The 21525-nt window shown below is 39.4% G+C and overlaps 1 protein-coding gene across 1 annotated transcript in view; it reads right to left on the bottom strand.

Annotated features, from left to right (window-relative positions):
• The window catches only part of LOC128743662 (uncharacterized), a 137961-nt gene that overhangs the window by 85955 nt on the left and 30481 nt on the right, over nucleotides 1-21525 (bottom strand). Inside the window, exons 3-5 of the mRNA XM_053840281.1 lie at nucleotides 17221-17322; nucleotides 8498-8872; nucleotides 7649-8116 (exon numbers count right to left, since the gene is read on the bottom strand). Coding sequence (XP_053696256.1) covers nucleotides 7649-8116; nucleotides 8498-8872; nucleotides 17221-17322 — 945 coding nt within the window. The remainder of the gene's footprint in view (nucleotides 1-7648; nucleotides 8117-8497; nucleotides 8873-17220; nucleotides 17323-21525) is intronic.

A 21525-nucleotide genomic window follows, 5' to 3' on the forward strand; every position in this document is an offset into this window, starting at 1 on the left:
ACTTCCATTTCTGTTCTGTGTAGGAAGTATAGATTTGTAAAGATCTGCATATTTTCAGATAGCCAAGCAACTCTGAATGCGCTTAAAGCTTTTACATGCAAATCGAAGCTAGTGTGCGAATGCATTCTTTCTCTTAGAAAATTGGCCAGTAGGAACGAAGTAGCTTTATACTGGGTACCAGGCCATTGTGGTATTGAAGGAAACGAAAAAGCCGACAGTCTAGCTAGAGAAGGTGCTGCATCAAATTTTATTGGTCCAGAACCAATTTGTGGAGTCCCGGAATGTGCTCTGAGGACCGAAATAAGAACATGGGAAACACCCTTGGTAGAATCAAATTGGAACGCCACGGATACATCCAGACAGGCAAAAAGATTCATAAGCCCAAGTGCAGCAAAAGCCCGGATCTTATTAAACCTTAGTAAAAAAGACCTTCGGGTAATTACTGGTCTGTTGTATGGTAAATAATGCCCGAGCAGAATTTACCTAAAATTGGGAAAAATGGCATTATTCAATGTCGTTTTTGCCAATTTGAAAGGAGCCATCCATATACCACGTGAACAGTTTAGAGGGGGGTGGGGGGTATGGAAATGTCCACGCTTGTCCACGGAAGGGGGGAGGGGGTATCGTAAATGTCCACGTGGACAAGTTTTTTTTTCATATCAAAAACAGAAATTAGAAACAGAAATATTGAATTCATTATACATAACCATTGATCAGTGATTGTTTTTAGGCTCAAATAAAGTAAATAAATAGTCTTCTGATGAGGGATATGTTGACGTAAACACATGAACCGAGCATTACGGAAGGATTCGTCTTCAGAAGATTTTACGAACCGCGTCGCATCGGAAAGGTCCTGTGTTGTGTTGAAGTAGACGGAAAAGCTGAGGTGCTCTAGTTAGACAGGTATACTCTTGACGGGGAGGAATCATCAAGCAAAAGTCAAAAACTGACTCTCATGCAGTCGATAATAATTCGCTGTAGACAAGATTACTATGAACAGAAGAACTCAGGTCCTAACACCTTGCATACGGATTTTAACGCTGCGGAAATTTGACAGAAAATGCACGGAAAAACCCAAATTTCCGCAGCGAGTCAAAATCCGTATACATTGTGTCGGCCTTTAGACTGGAGCGTATGTTTTTTATAAATACTGCATAAATCAAGCTGAAAACAAAATTTAGCACCATGCATTTCTGTTTTGTTAAATTACGCATAAGAAAAAAAATGTCCACGTGGACAAACAGGGAGGGGAGTAGGGGTTGAGTCAATGTCCACGCTTGTCCACGGTGGGGAACGGGGGGGTTGAAAATTGGTATTTTTCTGTCCACGTGGTATCTGGATGGCCCCAAATGAAAACTGCTGAACATATACTCTGCAACTGTGGAGAATTTTAATAAATCAAAGGATGTCAATATTTGGAAAGGGATTATTAGAGCCCCACGAAATTTGGCAAAGCGATCCTGGCAGGGTATTAGGCTTTATAAAACGAGTCGAGCCTATCTGGGATCGTGTGTTATGTCAACCATTGTCCTTCATTCCTGCATTTCATTCATTCTACCAACAGTACAAGGCCCGTTCCGAGCCCGTGGTAGGTTTTAACATTCTTGTAAAACTGGGTTTTACCGCCACGGACCTTTCTCATCATTTCAACCTTAGGACAAATTTTGGATAGTTTCATGATGCCGAGCTTTTAAGTTTCTAGCTGCTCGAGCACCCTGTCGCCACCCATGAAATTCAGAGTTCTGCAGTTCCAGCTTTCATTTAATATCACTACGTCGTTACCCGGGTCTATTCCAAAGATTCTGAGTCGATTTTTTTACTGTTGGTGGTTGTTGTGTTTAGGTAGGTTGCCTACCATCTTGACAAGTTCGAGACAACTAGTACTACCCAAGTAACAATTTGGGTTTTATTGCACTTTTATGATGGCATTTAAGACTAAAATTGGTCTTGAAGACCAGCATAAGAGTACAATAAAACTCACATTGTTGCTTGGGTAGAGACTAGTATTACCGCCAAGAGGCGCTACTAACATGGGGATAGACCTCAACATTGGCAAACTTGACCGAGAAGACGGTTTTTTCGTGCCAACACTTAAGGCCCAAACAGAATACTGCGTCAACGCGTCCGTTGGCGTCATTCTGACAGTTTTCCCATGGGTTTACTGTCAAATTGACGCTGACGGATGCGTTGACGCAGCATTCTGTTTGGGCCTTTACTCTCTTCCCCGTCAACGCATCAAGGATGTAGAGATGGACCTAGCAAAACATTAGGTTACAAGGTTATACTTTTAGCAACGCAACGACCTCACAGGCACATGAAATATAAAATATATAAAACCAAGCTTCATTCACTGTTTTTTGCACAGCATATGCTCAATTGACTACAACGCCTCAACGAAACAGAATTCGAAAAATGTTGTATGTAGTATAAATACAGATTTTTCTTTTGTATTTATGGCACTATAAAGCTGCAATGTCGTTGGTAGCCAAATCAGCGCTCTACTATGCGATGCTTTGGAAGAATTTGACTTTTGTTTTAGAGCATTGAATTATACCAGTAACTTTATATTACTGATAACTAAAACAAGTTTCTTGTTCTTTCGAATAAACCATTGTTTCTGGCACTAATTATGAATTTGTGCAACCGTTATTATTGTTTTTCTATGGTAATGCTAATGCCTTATTACACAAAAAAGCTTTACAATCGTACTGCACGAGGCGTCTCCATTGGGTCCATTGAAAAAGGAGACGCATGGTTATTTTTCAACTTGTTATACGTCGGATCTTCAATCACCGACGAATCGTCATGATATCCCATAAGTTTTCCCTAGACTTTGTGTCCGAAAATTTGAGCAAAAATACGTTCAACAGTAACACCATCTGCAAATAGAATTGCTATTTATCTGGATAAAGTAGAGAACAAGTTTGGCAGAATGTGACCGGTAAGTTTGTGATCGACACGAAAAATAAAAGCAAACTACTTAAAAGCACAAGTAAATGAATAAAGACCTTCGATAATCACGCATATTTCCATTCAAATAAATCTGTCGTCCGTACCACTGTTCTTTGACTGAATTTTGATAATAATCTGTGTTTGTTCGCTATATGTTTCTAGTGTGTTTTTATTTGTTTTCGTATCGATCACGTTGCTAGTGAGTGATATTATGCCGAACCAAACTTTTCCATGGTAATAGCGATTCGTTGTGCAGATGGTGTTACTGTTCAATGTATTTTGGTTCATATTTGCGGACATGTTTTCCAGGAAAAATGCATGTGATTTAAGTCATATCAGTTTGTCGGTGCTTTAATAATGCTCAAAGGGTTCGTTTTTTCGATTATTAAGAAAGGAGCAACTTGGGAACCGTCAATGCATTTCTGAGTGACCCGACATTCGTAACGTAGTTTGTAAATGGTCCCTAAGTTGCACCGTTCTTAAGTAATCGGAAAAAACAAACCGTGAAAAAAGAATTCGGTGTACATGCTGTGCGTCTTCCGTCTTCAGTAATTTTGGTTCGCAATTGTTTAAAGCTTTAATCGATTCAAATTATTGATAAACAAGATTGTTCTTCCAAAATCTTGAGAGTCATCCTTTATAATTAACTAAGAGTTCTAATAGATATAGCCTCTAAACCGATGAGGTTATAAATATCAGACTTTTTTGCCATCAAAGGTGCAAACTGCAAACAAGTGTCGGAAATTAATAGAAGAACAACCTAATCCACCGGCTTCCAATAAGTGCCAAAACGATTATAAAGTATAATCTTCCATACTTTCAATATAGAACCAATTGCTAAAACCCTTGCTAAAGATCAATAGCACTGTGGTGCCAAAAAAGCATTTCCACAAGCAACATTCAGCTAACGACATCCTGTTTGTTTATTGGACCAAAAATGACTTTGAAATGTTTCACAGCCCAACGAAGCGTGAAGCATCACCTCTTAGATACGAATAGGTACAACCGTGAATTGCTTCTGTTAAATAGGACAAGAGCGATAAAAGCGCGGACAATTTTCAATTAAACTGTATTCCCAATCGGATATTCGACAACGTTCAACAAATAATATTTGCACAAGCATTCTTAAAAACGATCCAGTTAGGTAAGCTTTCATAGTAGCACAAAAAGAGTGAAAACAAAGCAAAAACCTATGATTAGGTTAGGTTAAGCCAGCGTTAATGAGTTCCGTTTTCTCCAAGCCATCATTTCAAGGTGCATCTGAGCAGAAAATCATTCAAACGAATGGATGACATCTGCCTGCACGATCTCCCGCAACTGTCCGTGGCAGGTAGGACGAGTTCCACCCCTTGCGCGGTAAGACACCGAGGCCTTCAGCTGGCTGAAGCCAACTAAGATTGTGCCAACATTTCATTCAGCGGCAGAGGGTGGAAAATAAATCAAGAGAGCCTCTCTGTCTGTTTCAATAGAGGCAAAAGAAACGCAGACTGGTATGACAGGACGGGCAGTCATGCAGCAAACGGTTTTATCGTCGCCACATGTTCCTTGGCTTATTGCTTCTGGGGCTATCCTTGCCGGGCTGGTTCTGCTGGTTTGTATTTGCCGGAGCTGTCCCGGATCAAGTTTTTTCCTGACCGGCTGCTAGTTTGCGAGAATGAATTAGTATGCAATCTAGTTTGTACTCTGGTTTCTGATAAATATTGGTACCCGAGTCAGAAAATTAATATCAGTTAAATGCCAATCAAAGCATTTTTGTGCTTCGAGTTCACTTCGTTGGAGATTAATCCCAGTTATGCCGTATTCGTTTTTCAGATTTTCGGTTCCTAATTTATGAAAGTTTTTATTAAAATTAATCAGGACGTTATGCATTATACTTTCGTTGTGCTTTCGTTATTCTAAACCAGTTAATGCAAAATAAGGAAAATGATACTTTAATAGCGTAAAACTAGTGAACATGAAAATAAATGCAAATTTGGATGAGTCACGGACATAATAAATCCCTATAGTGTTGTTTTGTAGCTAACGGAATAGTAAATTTTAGTTCGCCGAATTCAGTAGCACCACCCTTTGTAAAACTTTAGATCTTCACTTAAATTACCAAATATAAAAAAGCGAATGCATTGCATATCTGTGTGTTCGTTATATATGAAAAAAGAAACACCGAGCTGATCACCATCAAAATCTGCACGTGCGGGTTTTGAAGCACCGCACGTGATGCTGTGCCAACAGTTTTACTTTGGGACTGGGGTTAAAGGAACATAGTGTCTTATTTTTCATTTAATGAATTAAATGAATAGCATTTTAGCATATTAGATACATTTTTCCGGCGTTTCTAGCTTCCATTGACATAGGCGGTCAGTAATTCTATGAAAAAAAGTACTATCGAAATTGAAAAGTTTTCCGATTTAGTTCAAATTTTGTGTTACTACCAAAATCCTCAAATCATTACTGTTATAATATTTTAAGGAAAGCAAAATAAACAAAAATGGCGATTTCTGGGTCCACAGAAAGGGCCCAAATAACAATTTGAGTTTTATTGCGCTCTTATTGCGGTTTTTATGACCAATTTTGGTCACTAGAACCGTCATAAGTGCCTAATAAAACCAGCATTGCTATCTGGGGGGCATTATGGTAAGTTTAAAAATAGGAACAAGTACACAAAATTTGAATAAAATTAAAACACTTTTCAAATTTCAAAGTAAGAAAATCTGCTTTGAGCGGTAGATCACTGATTGCTTTACCTTATTATAAACGATGGCTAGCCTAATTGGGGGATGTCAGCATACCAATCTTCTTGTTTACTTTAGTTCATCAAGCTGTTACCACTGAAAGTCACTATTATTAAGCTAAAGTTCTGATTTTTTACATTAAAAATTGAGGCGCTCCCAGTAAATCATTTTGTTTGTATATCTCGATTGCAACTGAGATATAGGAAATCATATCTGAACGATTAAGTTATATTTCACACAGTTAAAGAACATATATGTACCAAAGTGGAGGCAATATACGTGCGAAAATTTGGACAATTCTTTGTAATTCTATCTTGCCTTTTATACAGCGGTTTTTATAACACGCAACCTAATACTACTAAATATATGATTAAGACGTAACTTAATATTGCTATCATCTGTACTGCTTTATAATTCACAGTCATGAGTTGTATATGAGGATACGCACGACTGCAAAGCAATTTATTGTTCACTTTGTTTTGACATACTCTAATCATTATACAATTCCAATGTAAAATAGACATGAAAACGATTTAATGTGAACTTTCTATTACGATCTTGTGTTATCTGGGCTGGAACTAGCTTTAATCAGCCTGAACGCATTTTAATCACCAAGTGCTTTTTTAAGCAGTCCTGAATTGCAAGATTATCCTAAGTTATCACTGTTATAATCTTGCGACCATGACGTCATATGGCGCTAGCGCTGACATGTCTACTACAATATGATATGTAAAAATTGAGTGCTTGACTTTAAGAAAGGCTGTAATCAGTCCTCAAAGTAACGAGGTGGCGATTCTTTTCAGCAGCTGAAAAAATGTATGTAAATTATGTTTGTAAGAATTGCATCCATGGTTAAATGGTTCAAGATGATGTTCGTATCAAAACATTCTGAAAATTTGAACAAAATAATGCATTTAAAGCATATTTAGTTCCAACTGATTAAAGTATGCGACCGCTTAATAATCGGTTCCTTACTCTATGTACTTTTTTCATGGAATTACTGCGATTTGGTAACTAATCTACTTAACACGAAACAAATACGTAGCGTCGGATGGAGTTAGATACTTGTTTTGGAGATCTAGATGAGATGATATTGGAGCAATCACTTTTTATTCGAAGACTCTTTTAAATTTTAGTTTCTCATGGAAAAGTAGAAACATATGATTCTTAATCTTTAGCTGTGGGATAAAAAATATTTATCTTTGTAATTTTCATTTCGCAGAAATATGCTCCATTAAAGAAAAATATAAAGTTCTTCTAAAAATTAAAAATAATACTAAACACGTTAGTTTAAATGCATTAAGTGTGACTCTTTTGAAACTTTAAGTATAAGCTTAATTGATGTGTACTACTAGTGTCATGCAGTTAATCAACAAAAACGAAACATTACGAGTATGTATCGTACCTCTACACTACAGCAAATGTGATCAACGGTTTCGTCGAACGCTACAGTTTTCTCAAATGACCTAATGAATTCGAACGTGTCAACGCTACGGAGTAATAATATGAGAACAAATCAAAATTTCAGGAGTGATTTTAAAACGAAAATGTGCTTCCCTGAGTACACGCGCACATTCGATTTGAGCAATTGAAAGAGTCAGATATGAGAAGGACGTCTGCTGTTTTTCTGGCCATTTTCATTTATTGAAGCGAGAATTTCGTTATGAGATTAAGTATCGATTAGGAGCATGAATGATTAATGAGTTTCTGACTGGAAACGAAGATAGATGAGCGATTACGTAGCGAACCCGAACGGTTCGCAAGCGCAGAAAATTTAAAGTGTCTTTCGATTAGTGCCAAATGAGAGTCTATTAATGGGTAGTGATGAAGCTGAAAAGTATGGCAAACACGTGGCAAAGATGATGATAATGATGATGGTGATGGTGATGATGATGTTGATGCTGATGGTGGCGATGAGGTGGAAAATCATCATAATGTAATTGTAGAGAAAATTAAAAGATCGGCACCTGACATAAGGGTGGCATAGTAGTACTCAGTGGATTCGCTCGACTTGGCAGTGGTGAGACATTAGCTGCTGAGTAAGGATTAGAGTTTCCAGTAGATGATGTAAGCACACTGTACTGCCCATCGGTTAACGCGTGGCTGCTGGCGCTTGAGGTTACTCCGACCGACGAGACATGCATAGAATTGACACCGGCTGTAATGGAGGAAACGCCAGCGGTGCCAATTGAACTGACGCCTATCGAGTTGAAGCCAATTGAGTTGGGAATGCCGGTTCCAACACTGTTGGAAAGTCCGCTCATCCCACCAAGTACGGACGTACTGTTGATGTGAGACGCTAAACTAGTTGTCTGGAGGTGGGGCTGATGCTGGGAGATACTAAGACCGGTACTGGACAGGCCCGATCCCAGTGATGACGACATTATTGGTCCAGTCGTTCGCGGGTGCTCTAACTCGGCCAATATACGATTGTCCTAAAATGATTAGGACACAAATCAGTTTTCAAAACGCAATAATATTCGGTTAAAAATTCAAAATAAAAACAAAACAATTTTCTAACTTCTATGTATTGTATGCCACGTTTTGTTTCTTCCACTTATTGAACTAAACTAGGAAGCTATCATTAAATGATTGCAATTTAACTTGGTTAATCAATTTTAAATTTCTAGCTTCGCTTTTCTAGACACATAGAACTTCATCTAAAAAAATCTTCTCTATCGAAAAAATTAAACCGAAAACATCGATTTCGAATCATATAACCAATACATATAAATTAAAACACGACGTAAATAACAACAAAAAAAAATCTTGAACCACTAGTATAAAACACATACATTAGCAATTTGTAAACGTGCCTGTTCAATCTTCGCCATAATCCTATCTATTTCGCTTCCTTGCTGATGCTGCTGCTGGGTCGGCGTGGGAGCCCAGGTTACAGTACCGCCTCCACCTCCTCCTCCTCCTCCACTACCACTGATTCCACCTCCCCCGCCACCACCTCCAATGCCGCTCAGGGCGGAGGATGTTCCTAGGCTCGTGGAATTGCCAACCATACTTCCCAGACTACCGATATTGTTGACCATAGCGGATGAATTGCTTGTAATTGTGCTACCAAGACTTCCGACGCCACTAACGGAACTGACGCTGGCCGGAGTTCGGCCCGGGCGGGACTTTAAGGCCGCCGACAGTTCTAGCTGCAGCTCTTCGCATCTGACTGTTTCAAGAGCGGCCTGGTGATTGTGGCAAGGTCCGGATTAGCACAAACGGAAAAAACAGTGGATGTTTCGATTTTAATGCTATTGTTGGCTTGAATTACTATGGGTATATAGCGGCATCCTAAATTTTGATTTAGTTTTTGCACATATCTATTATTGAGCTACAGATCGGAGAAAAGCTGATTGAAGAGCAGTCAGCCAAAAGACATGAAAGCTATTTACAGAACAATCCAGAGACTAGACGTTAATAGATAGAAGCGTTCAAGCGAAGCATACATACAATACGATGGACACTAGCTACAAAATCAACTAATGAACGAGACTACATTTACAATGAGTAACACTCTCTATAAGCTACAATACAAAACGTGAATTGAATATTTAAACGGAACAGTCATCTGCGTATGCTGGTTTTACCGCATTTGTATAATATTTATTTAGAGTAGATTATATTGTAAGCACGTCATTCTGAAATTGGCTTGAAACTACAATGATTTGGTATTTAGTAATAATTAATTTAGAAATTTTATTCTTTGCATTATAATTCATTGTATTTGACTCCTTTTTTTAATATTTTCAATTTCTACATTCTCGCGCATTGTGAGTTTAAAATATTAATAAATATGAATAAAACTAAAAGAAGTCGAAATATATTTTAAAGACAGTCATAACATTTAATTTTTGCGTAGCAGCACTTCTACGTTTTAAAGAACATTCGAAAGTTTTTTTTAAAGTCGAGAGTTTTGATAAAGTTTCCAGTTCATGACGGAAACTTTTTTTGACTCAGTCTTGAGTTTTCATTATCACTTTGTAAAGGCATGAGATACTGAACTTCAGAGGAACCAATTATAAAATAATAGCCCAATAGATTACTGACTGCATTTTAGTGAGCAAATATTAGTAAATCTAGTAAACCGAATTAAAAAAAGTAGCAGGAGAATGTCACTAGACACCCAGGTAACTAGTAAGCATTTCCAATGCAATTTAAATGCAAGCCAATAAGTATTTCAGCTGCCTTAAATGCTACTTAAATGCTATTTTGGCAAAATATGCGGCTACTTTACTGCTAGACCTTTTGTAGTGCTGACAATGTTTATTTGCAGCTAGTTACCGACAAGAAGAATTCAAATAGAATTGTGGATGTCAATTTACAACAGTTCTGCAGTCAAAAGGCTGATAAACAGCAGCTTGCAGTATAAAACGCCAGAGATGCGAATAAACAATTGATTTACTGCTTATACTAATGCTTATTGGTTACCTGGGCAGTTCAGTTTTTCAGTATTAGTAACTCATGCCATTTATATAGAAGCACTTTAAATATGCTTTTTTTACAGTTAGGTTTTCTCAACCAAATTTTTATCAGATGCAATAATCTCTTTTTCAAGAAATGTGTTGAAATAATGCTATCATCAAGGTAAGAATTGTACTTCAAAAAAACTGGAAAATTCTGTAACGTTTACATTGGTTAAACCGTTTACATTGGCTAGCGCAAAACTAGCATATTGGTACTATTTTGGAAGTGATATACGTAATAAGAAATAATTATACGCATTTCATCTATATAAGTACTTTTATAGCTTAATATCCGATTAAGCACGACTTTCTCCGTTCTTCTTTACGATTTTGTGATGGAAATCGTATATGTGTCAGTTATTATCATTATATACCATTGAAAATCAACTTGGGCGCACTTTAGTTACGATTTCGAATTCGTTAAGAGTTATTTACGATAATTTTCGTACATTGATGTACGATTTGGTGCTAGCTGGGAAGCGCTTATTGCCAGTGTTGGGCTATAATAGTTTTGACAGGGAAAAACATTTAGAAAGATGACATAGGTGATAAGGAAGGTAAGTAAATGACGTTTTCGGCAAGAATGGAACAGTCTGGATTTAGCATTCGCCAAAGAAGGCCTACGATATCTCATTAACTTTTCCTCCTCGAACTAAGTTGGACCCCTTCAGCGATAATCCGGTTTAGATATCATTGCTGGAAAGACATCTATAAAGGCTGGACATATGATTCTGCGCCTAACTGGAAGGATGAAGATCGATCATTAAACGCCTAGCCAAGATTATGTCTAAGTTTGAGCCCAGAACTAAATCTATGTTGCAGTTGAAGATCATTTCAAAGCCCTAACCTGAGCCCAAGCCCCAGCTCAACCCCAGCCCAGCTTCAGCCCAAGGACAAGCTCAAGCCTGCTTCAACAACTACCACCTGCTCTACGATTCCTACGAAAATTGTTTAACAAATACACTTTTCATGCCGACTTTGGTCATACATTATTGAATTGATAAATAATTTAAACGAGTCGGTTTATTCTCATCCAACTTCAACTTTCAGGCTAATGGCAAACGTAAATTAAAGTTTAAGAACTTGCGGTTAAAACGGTGCAAAAATTTCTATTTTCATTTACCTACATATTATCGTTTTTGTCAAAACCAGAAAATTTGCTTTAGTTTATTCTCGATATCGACTGGAAAAGCTTTTGACTAAAAATAATTTCTCATTTTCTAAATAAACATTTTGAAGTTAGGTCGTATAATTTTTTTTGGTAAATTCTCCCTAAAAATAGTTTCTGGCCACGCTCCTGATCTGCACAATGTATTTTTTCTCTTCTAACATCTCCCAAAACACAACTCAAAGCTCATCGACATGCTGCTTTTTCACCGGAGGACGGCTTGAAGCGTAGACACAAACTACGTGCGCACGCATTGCACATTTACGGCTTGTAACGGGTGACAACTAAAATTTTTGAATTTTTTTGCGGTCCCTATACTCAAGAACAAACGAGCTCAGAGAGAAATGAGAATATGTATGTGTTAGCTCTCTCTCTCCTCTTTTTGTCAATATTTTTTGTTTTGTTTATGCTTGCCTTGTTTTGCTCAAAATGACGTCGAACCAAGAAGCATTTCGGGAGCTCGTTGTACTGTTCTACGAACTGCCACAGAAATCTCGGCAAAAAGTATACGGTACAACATTTAAAAAGCGAATATGTTGCGGCTTCGACTGTTTACCATATCCTAAGATGTCCAAGTGGAAGACCAGCCAAAAGGAAATCGTTCTCTTTCCCGTTTCTTCAACAACAAGCCCTCTGGTTTGGCTATTAACTAAGATCAACTTCGTCTGGTGCGCATGTTTGAAGAAAATTTTGATCCCGTTTCTACGAAAACATCATGCAGATAGACAATACGTGTTTTGGCCGGATAGAGCATCATCGCATTACGCCAAAAAACACAAGCGTTCCTGAATACCCATTCGATCCCATTTTTACCCAAAAACCACGACCCGAAAAATCTGTCTCGCCCAATTGAAGATTTCTTCGGGATTTTGAGTTCCTTAGTGTACAAAAATAACTGGAGAGTCACGAATTGCAAATAGTTGATTGGTAGAATCTACGGATGCATTCGCATAGTTGTCATGACTGCCGTACAACGCTCCTGTTCGGACATCAAACGGAAGCAACGGATAATGTATCTTTAATTTCGGTAAATTAGATCTTCTTGACAAAGATACATGACTTTTTTTGACAGCTTGAGAAAAAAATTCCAGCCATAATGATAAGCCCCTACTTTTATGCACTCCACAAACGGTGCGATAAGCTATACGGGCAATTTGTGTGCGTTGTCTTGCAGCTTCGTGTAATTGTGCATGAGCAGAGCAACTCCGAAGACTACAGAATTTCATACTGTTCAGGCATATTGTCCTGCAGACAGGGTTGGTCTACAACTGCAGCTGCTACGCTCCGCCTAGGTCACCGGAGCAGTTTAACCGGATACTAGATACCCTACTAGCACGGTTGTTACAACATTGTTGTGGTAACCAAAATATGACTAATTTCAGTCGTAATTCGGTTGCTTCAACTAAATGGACCTAACGTGTGCTACTTGGGTATACTTACCGACGTGCTCACGGGACGGAAGCCGGACAAGTGGGGTAGCAGGTGCATGATCCCTAGGGTCTGGTGAGTCTGTTAAACGTGGGTTCCGTTAGTACCCTTTGCAGGGGCGTACAAAAAACGATCATCGATATCACTTTTTGCAGCCCAACAATGTTAGCTAACATGGGTTGGAGTGTGTCCGATGAGTACACGCATAGCGACCACCAAGCTATGCGGTACACGATTGAACGACGGATGCCACCGTCACGCGGGTCAAGGTCGACCGGGTGAAGATGGAAAGTAAAACCCTTTGACAAAGACCTGTTCCTTGAAGCACTCAGCAGAGAGCTGCCGCTCGAACCTGAGTGCCAATGAGTTGACCAATGTCCTAACACGTGCATGTGGAACAACTGATATGTTTAGAGACACGTTTCAAAACTACCTAGAAGTATGCGAATTTCCAGACAAATGGAATATCCAAAGACTGGTACTACTACCGAAGCCGGGGAAATTCCCAGATAGCCCTTCATCGTAAAGATTTGCCTACTTGACACGTTAGGCAAGTTAGTAGAGTGGCTTACGCCCGCTGTGGAAAGTGATACCGGGCTAGCAAGGTCGCAATTTGGATTCCGCACGGGGAAGTCCACTGTCGATGTCTGTGTCGAGTCCGTCATAGAGAGGGTCGAGAAGCCTATGGGCCCTATTCTGTAAGCCACGTCGAGTGCCACTTTGCTCGACTGGTCTACTTTTGGTGTTATGTAAATCACATGCGACACGATTTTGTCACGTAACTGGACAGAGTCCACCGCTAAAAAGTTAGTGACTCATCCGTCAGTAAGTGACGAGTGAGCTTGTTTTATTTCGATCTCCCCGCACTCGACACTCGCCAGTGACTGAGTCGGGTCAAGTTGCTCAACGTGATGTACTAAACAGGGCCCTATGAGACAGAAGAGGCGGGGCGACAGGTATTGTGTCATAGTTACGATCAATGTCAAAACGCTTTTACCTGCGCTAGCTGGGGTGTCATCGGCCTAGCGCTGCATAGGATGAGGGTTCCGGACCATTTACATATATAGGTTACTTAAAAGTTACTTTGAAAACCGGATGCTAGAGTACGACACGGCTGATGGGGCAAAGAAGTACAAAGTGACAGCGGATTCGAATACTGGTCCTACGCTCTGGAATACCATGTACGATGGGGTGTTGAGGCTCGAGCTGCCCACTGAGGTCGAGTTCATAGGCTTCGTCGACGATATCGTCCTAACAGTTGTAGGTGAGTTTCTCGAAAATGTGGAAATTCTGGCATCAGACGGCTAAAGCATAATAGAGGGATGGATAGCTGGTGTCAATCTACGATTGGCATAGCACAAGATGGAAGCGGTAATGGTCAGCAACCGTAAGGCGGCCGTAAAGGCCACAATTATTCGTGTTTCGGCCTTTTGTAATTCGTCCATTTGTGTTTCGGCCATTCGTAGGTAATCCGATGCAACGACTGGGCCTGACATAGCTTAGCTAGGGTCAGATAAAGGGTTGAGTGGACAGCCCAAGCCCTAGCTAACTGGTGCAGCGGTATGGCATGACAGAGGGTGGTGGTTGAACCTATCCGAACAACGACTAAGATGGAGTGTTTATGCGCGTCTTGCCTCCTGAAGTAAAACCTAACGGTAGTTCCGAGAGAGGCTCAGGAAACGAGGAGCAGGAGAGGTTTTAGTAGGTAGGCGCAAGCTGGCACCTTGCGAATCCTACACAACACCGTAGAGGAGTTGTCTTTGGAAGTTTTTCTCAAACCTGCATAAAATTATATAAACAGGTTGGTACGCCCTCCACGAACGACGACGATAAGTGTTAGTTTGTGTACGCACCACCTCTGTTACATCACCACCACACTGATATCATTGTATTATATCGTACATCATCATCATCATACGCATACATACTTCCAGATTACTGCGACTGTTACAGCGTGCGAAGAATGGTGTATTACCAAACTGTGCACTCATGAATGGTGGAATGAACCCATGATTGAATCTACAATTCAATCTTAATATGAACGGACACAATGACCCCTTGCGTCTAAGGAAAATACTTTTCCCGTCATTTTCTTAAAAATAAGAGTAAACTGCTATTTTTCATTAGATCTACATCGAAACCTTCTTTTCGCCACTAAATTATTATTACTTTATATCATCAGGAAGGAACATAAAGATTTCTATTCTGCCACGAAGAAATTAAGCAATTTTTATTCACAAACTGAAAGTTCATTTAGATTTCAATTTCGGCCTAAACAAACTTATAAGCACCGTCAAACCTCATTCAAATTACTACAATTACCACACATATGCAAAGCAGACCACAAACGTTTCAAGAATGTTGAGTAAAAGCCATGTAATCAATATAGTGAAATAATTGTATTACCCTTTTAGTCTGCTGTTGAAGTAGGGTACGGGAGGGTATTTTCGGCCTGTTTCTAAATTCAGCTTATTTTTCCTTTCTTTCGCTATTATTTATACTTTGCCGATTTACAACTTTAACATCTTAGAACTATTTTCTCAAAAACATTAGTAATCTAGTTATTTAAAGAATATCAAAACCATGTTTTCTTCCACTAGAACTAGGCCTTGGCCGAAAAAATAGATGTAACCGCTTAATGGGCTGAAAATACCCTCCTGCGCTCTACTAATGTTGTGTTTTGTTTCAAATTGTCGGTTGACTGCCTGCCGTAAATGGAAAATGGAATGTATAGACCGAAAGTAACCATCGCAAACGCTTCAGCTATCGATAGTATTACTCAAAATTAAAAGCTTTTCATGAATACCATAATACACTGAGATATTCAGTAAATGTTAGCTAACAAATCAATATGGAATAAACAGTTTCATCTTAATTTATAAATATAGGCATCCTGAAGCCAGATAATGCGCCTACAACAAGTTTTCTACCACAGAATAGACATGGAAGTTCGTACAACGTGCCGATTAAAAAATAGTAGCAGGATCTTATTCGATTTTATTTTTCATTTGGATGGTTTTCGCATAGAAAGGAAGAACTGCAATATGAGCAGAATGCTCGCTCCCTTTCGCTGTTATATGCTTTCGTACGCTTTCGGGTGCGGTTGTGTGGTTCCGTGTAAAAAAGTCTCTCTCTACCGCCAGGTTCGCTAGCATCTGTAAAAGGCAGTAGGTACTTGTTTAGATTTTAACTTCCATTTCTGTTCTGTGGTTCTACCCTAGATCGCAAATCTTTAACAAGACACAGAACACTTTTTACATTCAAAAGCAACTCAAATTATATTAACCTTTCGACATCTTGTAACGCCCCCTTTTCATTTAATTATTTGCACTTAGCATTTAACTTTTTTGCATTTTTTAAATCAGTGACAGAAGAACTATCCATACTAAGCAATACATACTTATCAATACTATGGATAATGAACAGTCGTGAAAACTCGTAGCAGTTTTAACGCAAAAGAAAACACGGCAACATTCATAAGAGCCTATGTCTAACATTAGTGAGATAGCACGAGAAATGGACTGTCGATAACAGAAAACATACTACAGGAAATGAATATCTATAATATGCTATCATGATCGCAATGATTAATATATGAATAAGAAAATATGGGATCTGTCCAAGAAATAATTTGGGTTTTATTGATATCCTACTGTGGTTTTCATGACCATGATTTCATGTATTTTAGTTTTTAGTGTTAAGAAATATGTTTCTTCTAAATAAAATAATTGACCGAAAATTCATCGATTATTTTAGCTTTAACTAACTGATGGTGCAAACAATTTCACGCATACGGTTTTTATTTGGTATCTAATTCAAGACATTAAAACAAAGTCAAAGTTCTTTGGTTCATTATAAAGTCTTAGTTTTTATCAAATTTGTAAATTTTTCGAATAATGTAATTCCGAATACTTATTAAATTTTTAAATTATGTGACTTCAAATGTTGTGATTGGGATAAGAGCTAAAAGTAATTAACAATACGACTTTGAAAATTCAATAATAAAATATCTAATATGCGCCAATTTTTCTCAAAAATTACTGTTAGCTTAATATTTTATTAAAACCTATTATTGTTTGACTGCAACATTTTAATCTTTTACAAAATAATAGCTTAATTAAACTTTGTTAGTCATGCTGTAACAAGTTCCGGCTGTAATTTGCGCTGGTTTTTTCTACTGAAATGCCTTAAATAAAACTAACAAATGCCGTTTGCTTCTAGATAGGATCAAATAAGGCAACAAGTAACAATACGAAGAGCTAAAAAATGCATGAAAGACGTTCGTACGGGAACAATTATTCTTACTAAAGCAGAAATTACAATCGGGAATGGCAAAGAGCATAAACGCACAAAGGAAAAAATGAAAACAGGTAAACTTGAAATGAACTAGGAAGCTTGGAAAAAAGTAGAGCACTGGAGAGCTCAGTGGGCTTTCATACAGTGACCGAAGCAAACGTCTACTGGGATGATCTACCTTCTTTTCCAATTCGCGTGCCCTCGATTGTAAGGCGTCCATCGGTTCTCCTATCCGGCCGACACCGCCAGACGACATCCCCCTTAGCTGTGCCAAAGCTTCCTGCAAGTAAAATGAAAGGAAAGAAAACACGTTATGAAATCGACTCTGTTTTCCCGACTGTTGTTTGCACAAAACGATTGCATTTTCCGTACTGCAAAATGATAAAGGTCCTCTGTATTGCAGAGCATGACCTTCATCCCAGTGGAGTGTATCACCAAGCAACCGATGGTGACATTTCAAGCTATATTTCATGCCATTTATATCCGAAAAGTGGAAAGTGGTTCAAGGTTCATAGAGATATTATATCAGAAATTTATGTTTTTAGAATCAATATGCAGTCGAAATCAAAGTAAAATATTCCAGACCGTTCTTTCTATGTGAATCGAAACAAATGTTCCGGGTATAGAAATGCATTGTTCCTCAAATTTACTTGAACCTTTGAGAATAAATAAGTGCTTGATTATAGTGTAGGCCTCAACATGCACATTCATCACCAAAACAGAACTTCGTGCAATTCACCCCACAAAACAATGAGTGTAAAAGCGTATAATTTCCATCAAAACTTTAAAAAAATTAAATAAGTTAAAGAACTATTGTTACAATCGTTCCAAATGATAATTTTAAGGTTTTCTCCTTCGCTCTGATCCATTCTGAAGAACACTGAATATGATCAATGTTTGTCAAAATGTTTAAAGCCGATTGATGTCATTTCAGATAACCTCAAGAGAGCATTCTATTTCATAGCTGGTCTCCGATTTCATTGTTTTCAATCAACTGCGATAGAATTTATTATGGCAATCGATTAACTGCCAACCCGACGACCCCATAAACTGCCATAAAATAAAATGTTATTCTTCGCCTAGTACTACTAGCGAAATACAACAAAAGGAGGAAAAATGAAATGATGGGTTGTAATCGATGGCTATAAATTTTCCCGTATTATTTTGAACCGCCTTTTCGATGACTCTGAAGTAGGATTTTCAAACCCTTGCGAACTGTACAGCAGAAAGTACTGTACCTCTTTGAATTTGAGGAGAATCCCATTTTACGAGCAGCGTCCCAGTCTGAAGGCAAAGATAAGTTTTAACGTCGGCTCTAGCAATTTCGTCACACGCCGATTGCGGATTTCGCGCTGGTATCATCCTCCAGCGTCAAATGGTAAATGTTATATGCATACTTTAACGAGTATTTAATGCCCTCCAAGCGAGTAGTAGAAAATGGTTACAAACTGTGATCATGGTGCAGGCAAGCAGGAATAATAGTCAACTTTTTGGATTCTAGCCAAATATACCTGCATGCAAGATGCGTTTTCTAGCACAGGATTAAATTATTTACAAATAGGGTAGTTTGCCAATTGTTGCCCACCACCCAATTGTTGCCCACTTCTCGGTTTTTGAATAATATCTAATTGATATATAAATTATCGCAGTACTCCAAACAATCAACACAACAAACAACACAAATATATGACAGAGCTTGTCAGCTACTGGCTGACCGTACAGAACAGCTTAAGCGATGGACTGAACATTTTAAACAACTCTTCCGAGTTTCAAATGTCAGAGACCAACAAAACCAGCAGCGTATGACGCCTACAGTTCGTCGAATTAATCGCGTCAACTCGGAGGCGCCATCGCTGGATGAAATTGTAGCAGCCATCAAGAGTATGAAATCCTATAGAGCGCCAGGGATAAACTGTATTTCAGCCGATATGCTCAAAGCTGACTATCTTTGTCAGCCCAGATAATGCATCAGCTTTTCAGCAATATATGGGAAACCGCAACTTTTCCGGTGGACTGGATGCTGGTCATATTGGTCAAAGTCCCTAAGAAAGGAGACCTAACTGAATGCGGTAACTGGCGTGGCATTACATTGCTCTGTATTACTCTCAAAGTACTCTGTAAGGTAATCCTCAACCGGATCCAGGAGAAGATCGACGCTACTCTCCGGCGGTAGCAAGCTGGATTCCGTACTGACCGATCATGTGTAGACCATATCGCAATGCTCCGCATTATATTGGAGCAGATCAACGAATTCCAGGACTCTCTTCTGCTGGTGTTAGTTGATTTCAAAAAGGCGTTCGACCGACTCAACCACGAAAACATCTGGGACTCACTTAGGCGTAGAGGAGTTCCAGATAAGCTAATCCATCTTATCGAGGTTCAGTACGAGGCGTTCTCGTGCAAGGTTTTGCACGACGGCGTCTTGTCCGATAAGGGTTACTGCTAGCGTGAGACAGGGCTGCATTTTATCACCGCTTCTGTTTCTCATCGTTATGGATGAGATATTAGTTGGGGCAATTGACAGTAGACCAAATCGAGGATTGCATTGGAATCCTCTAACGATGGATCATACGAGATAATGCCGAAATTGCTGTGGAAGCATTCTTGCAAGCATAACCGACGTGGCTCCCGAACATGAGCTTGTCGTCGACCATGGCTTCCAAAAGTTTTAAGGACCACGTTGACGAAATAGTGCAGTCGCCGACGCTGATCTTTGCTTGCTGCACCGTCTTGAATGTTGATTATGCAAAGCGCTGGAAGCTTCGTTCTTTTACAACTAGTCACTGGAACTGCATGGCGGCTACAGCTTGATTCAAAACTTAACGAACAAAATATCAAACAGAAAAAAAGTCGTGGGCCTAAACCGTCATTAGACATTACCCTACTTTATCGACAGACTTCGCAGCCGGCTGTTTAGAGTTCAGGAAAATTACGGGGCCAGTGTAACGATGCTACTGACTCTATCTAGCAAGCACCGCCTAACCGAGATTCGAACATACGATGACTGGTTTGTTAGACCAGCATCGTACCTCGAAGCTAACTGGACGGTTAATATCAAACAAAGCTTGTATCAAATTTTCAAAATTGGGTAGGGATTATTGAAAAACTACAAGTCTTGAGCCACGAACACAGATTTGGCGCAGGGCGAATTGTGTTCCAAGAGTTCCAACATTTACAATTCTTGTTTGTTGTGGATATATCAAAAATCGCAGCATACACTTTGACCTAATAATGTTTAAATTTTATATCGAACATCGAATAAAACTTATGGGAACCCAAATTTAGGCATGCACAAATGTCTTCACATCTGGCATCTCTGGTCATGGCAAAGGTGGGGGTACCCACGGAGTTGTGAAAGAAGAAGTGAAATGATGAGTGAATGTCATGAGCCAGGTCATGATGTGTTGGGGATGGGCAGGTGATTACAGAAATATGGAGATATTTAGAATGAGAGATAGTTGGGGGGGGGGGGGGGTAGTAGAAATTTAGAGAGGTGAAGTTAATTAGAGAGACGATGCATTAGAGAGGGGAAAATAGTTGGAGTAGGAGAGACAGTTAGAAAGGAGAGATAATTTTAGACAGAAAAGATAGTTACAGATGGGAAGATCGCAAGACAGGCGGAGATAAAAAGGGAAAGATAGTTATAGAGTAGAAGATAGAGCTGGAGATAATAAAAGAAAGGGAGAGAGAGGAGGGGAAAAGAAGAAGAGAAAAAGGAGGAGAGATAGAAAGAGAGAGAGAGTAGAACTATGGGAAAAAGGTCATTCGGTAACACAACCTTCTTGCAATCCGGCTCTTGTTTTTCAGCAGCATAGAGCCGGGGTGGCTCGTGCTGTTTCAAGCACTCGTCTCCATTCAACTCGGTCTTGGGCCACTCGTCACCAATTTCCTAGTCGTCTCAGAAGTCGCAAATCACTTTCGACCTGGTCGAGCCATCGTGCACGTTGGGCCCCCCTGTTCCTGGTGCAGGTGGGGTTGTTGAAGAGGACTATTTTCGTCGCACCGTCGTCCGGCATCCTTACGACGTGTCCAGCTCACCGTAGCCTGCTAACTTTCGCTATATGTACGATGGGAGTCTCCCCAAGCAGTGGCTGTAGCTCGTGATTCATACGCCAGTTTGTACTCCGCCAAATATCGTCCGCAGCACTTTCCGCTCAAACACGGCAAGGGCGCGTATGTCCTCCGTGAGCATCGTCACGGCTTCAAGTCCATAAAGAACTACCGGTAATTAGATTCCCTCCCTCGTCCCTACACATGTCAGGTTTCGGTGTGTATCCCTTCCGAGTTTGGTCCGGCAATCCTCACTACAGTGGTATTCCGATTATATCTACACCTGGTTTAATCTACACCCGAATTTAGGTACCCCCGATTTTGTCTACCATTTAGACCCGGTTTTATCTACCTTTTTTTAAATTGTCATTTCGGTATGAAAATTTGGAAGATTTCATGAATTTATGCATATCAGGGACTATTTCTCTGTATT

The sequence above is a fragment of the Sabethes cyaneus genome, chromosome 3 (genome assembly GCF_943734655.1).
Source record: "Sabethes cyaneus chromosome 3, idSabCyanKW18_F2, whole genome shotgun sequence".
Taxonomy (NCBI): domain Eukaryota; kingdom Metazoa; phylum Arthropoda; class Insecta; order Diptera; family Culicidae; genus Sabethes; species Sabethes cyaneus.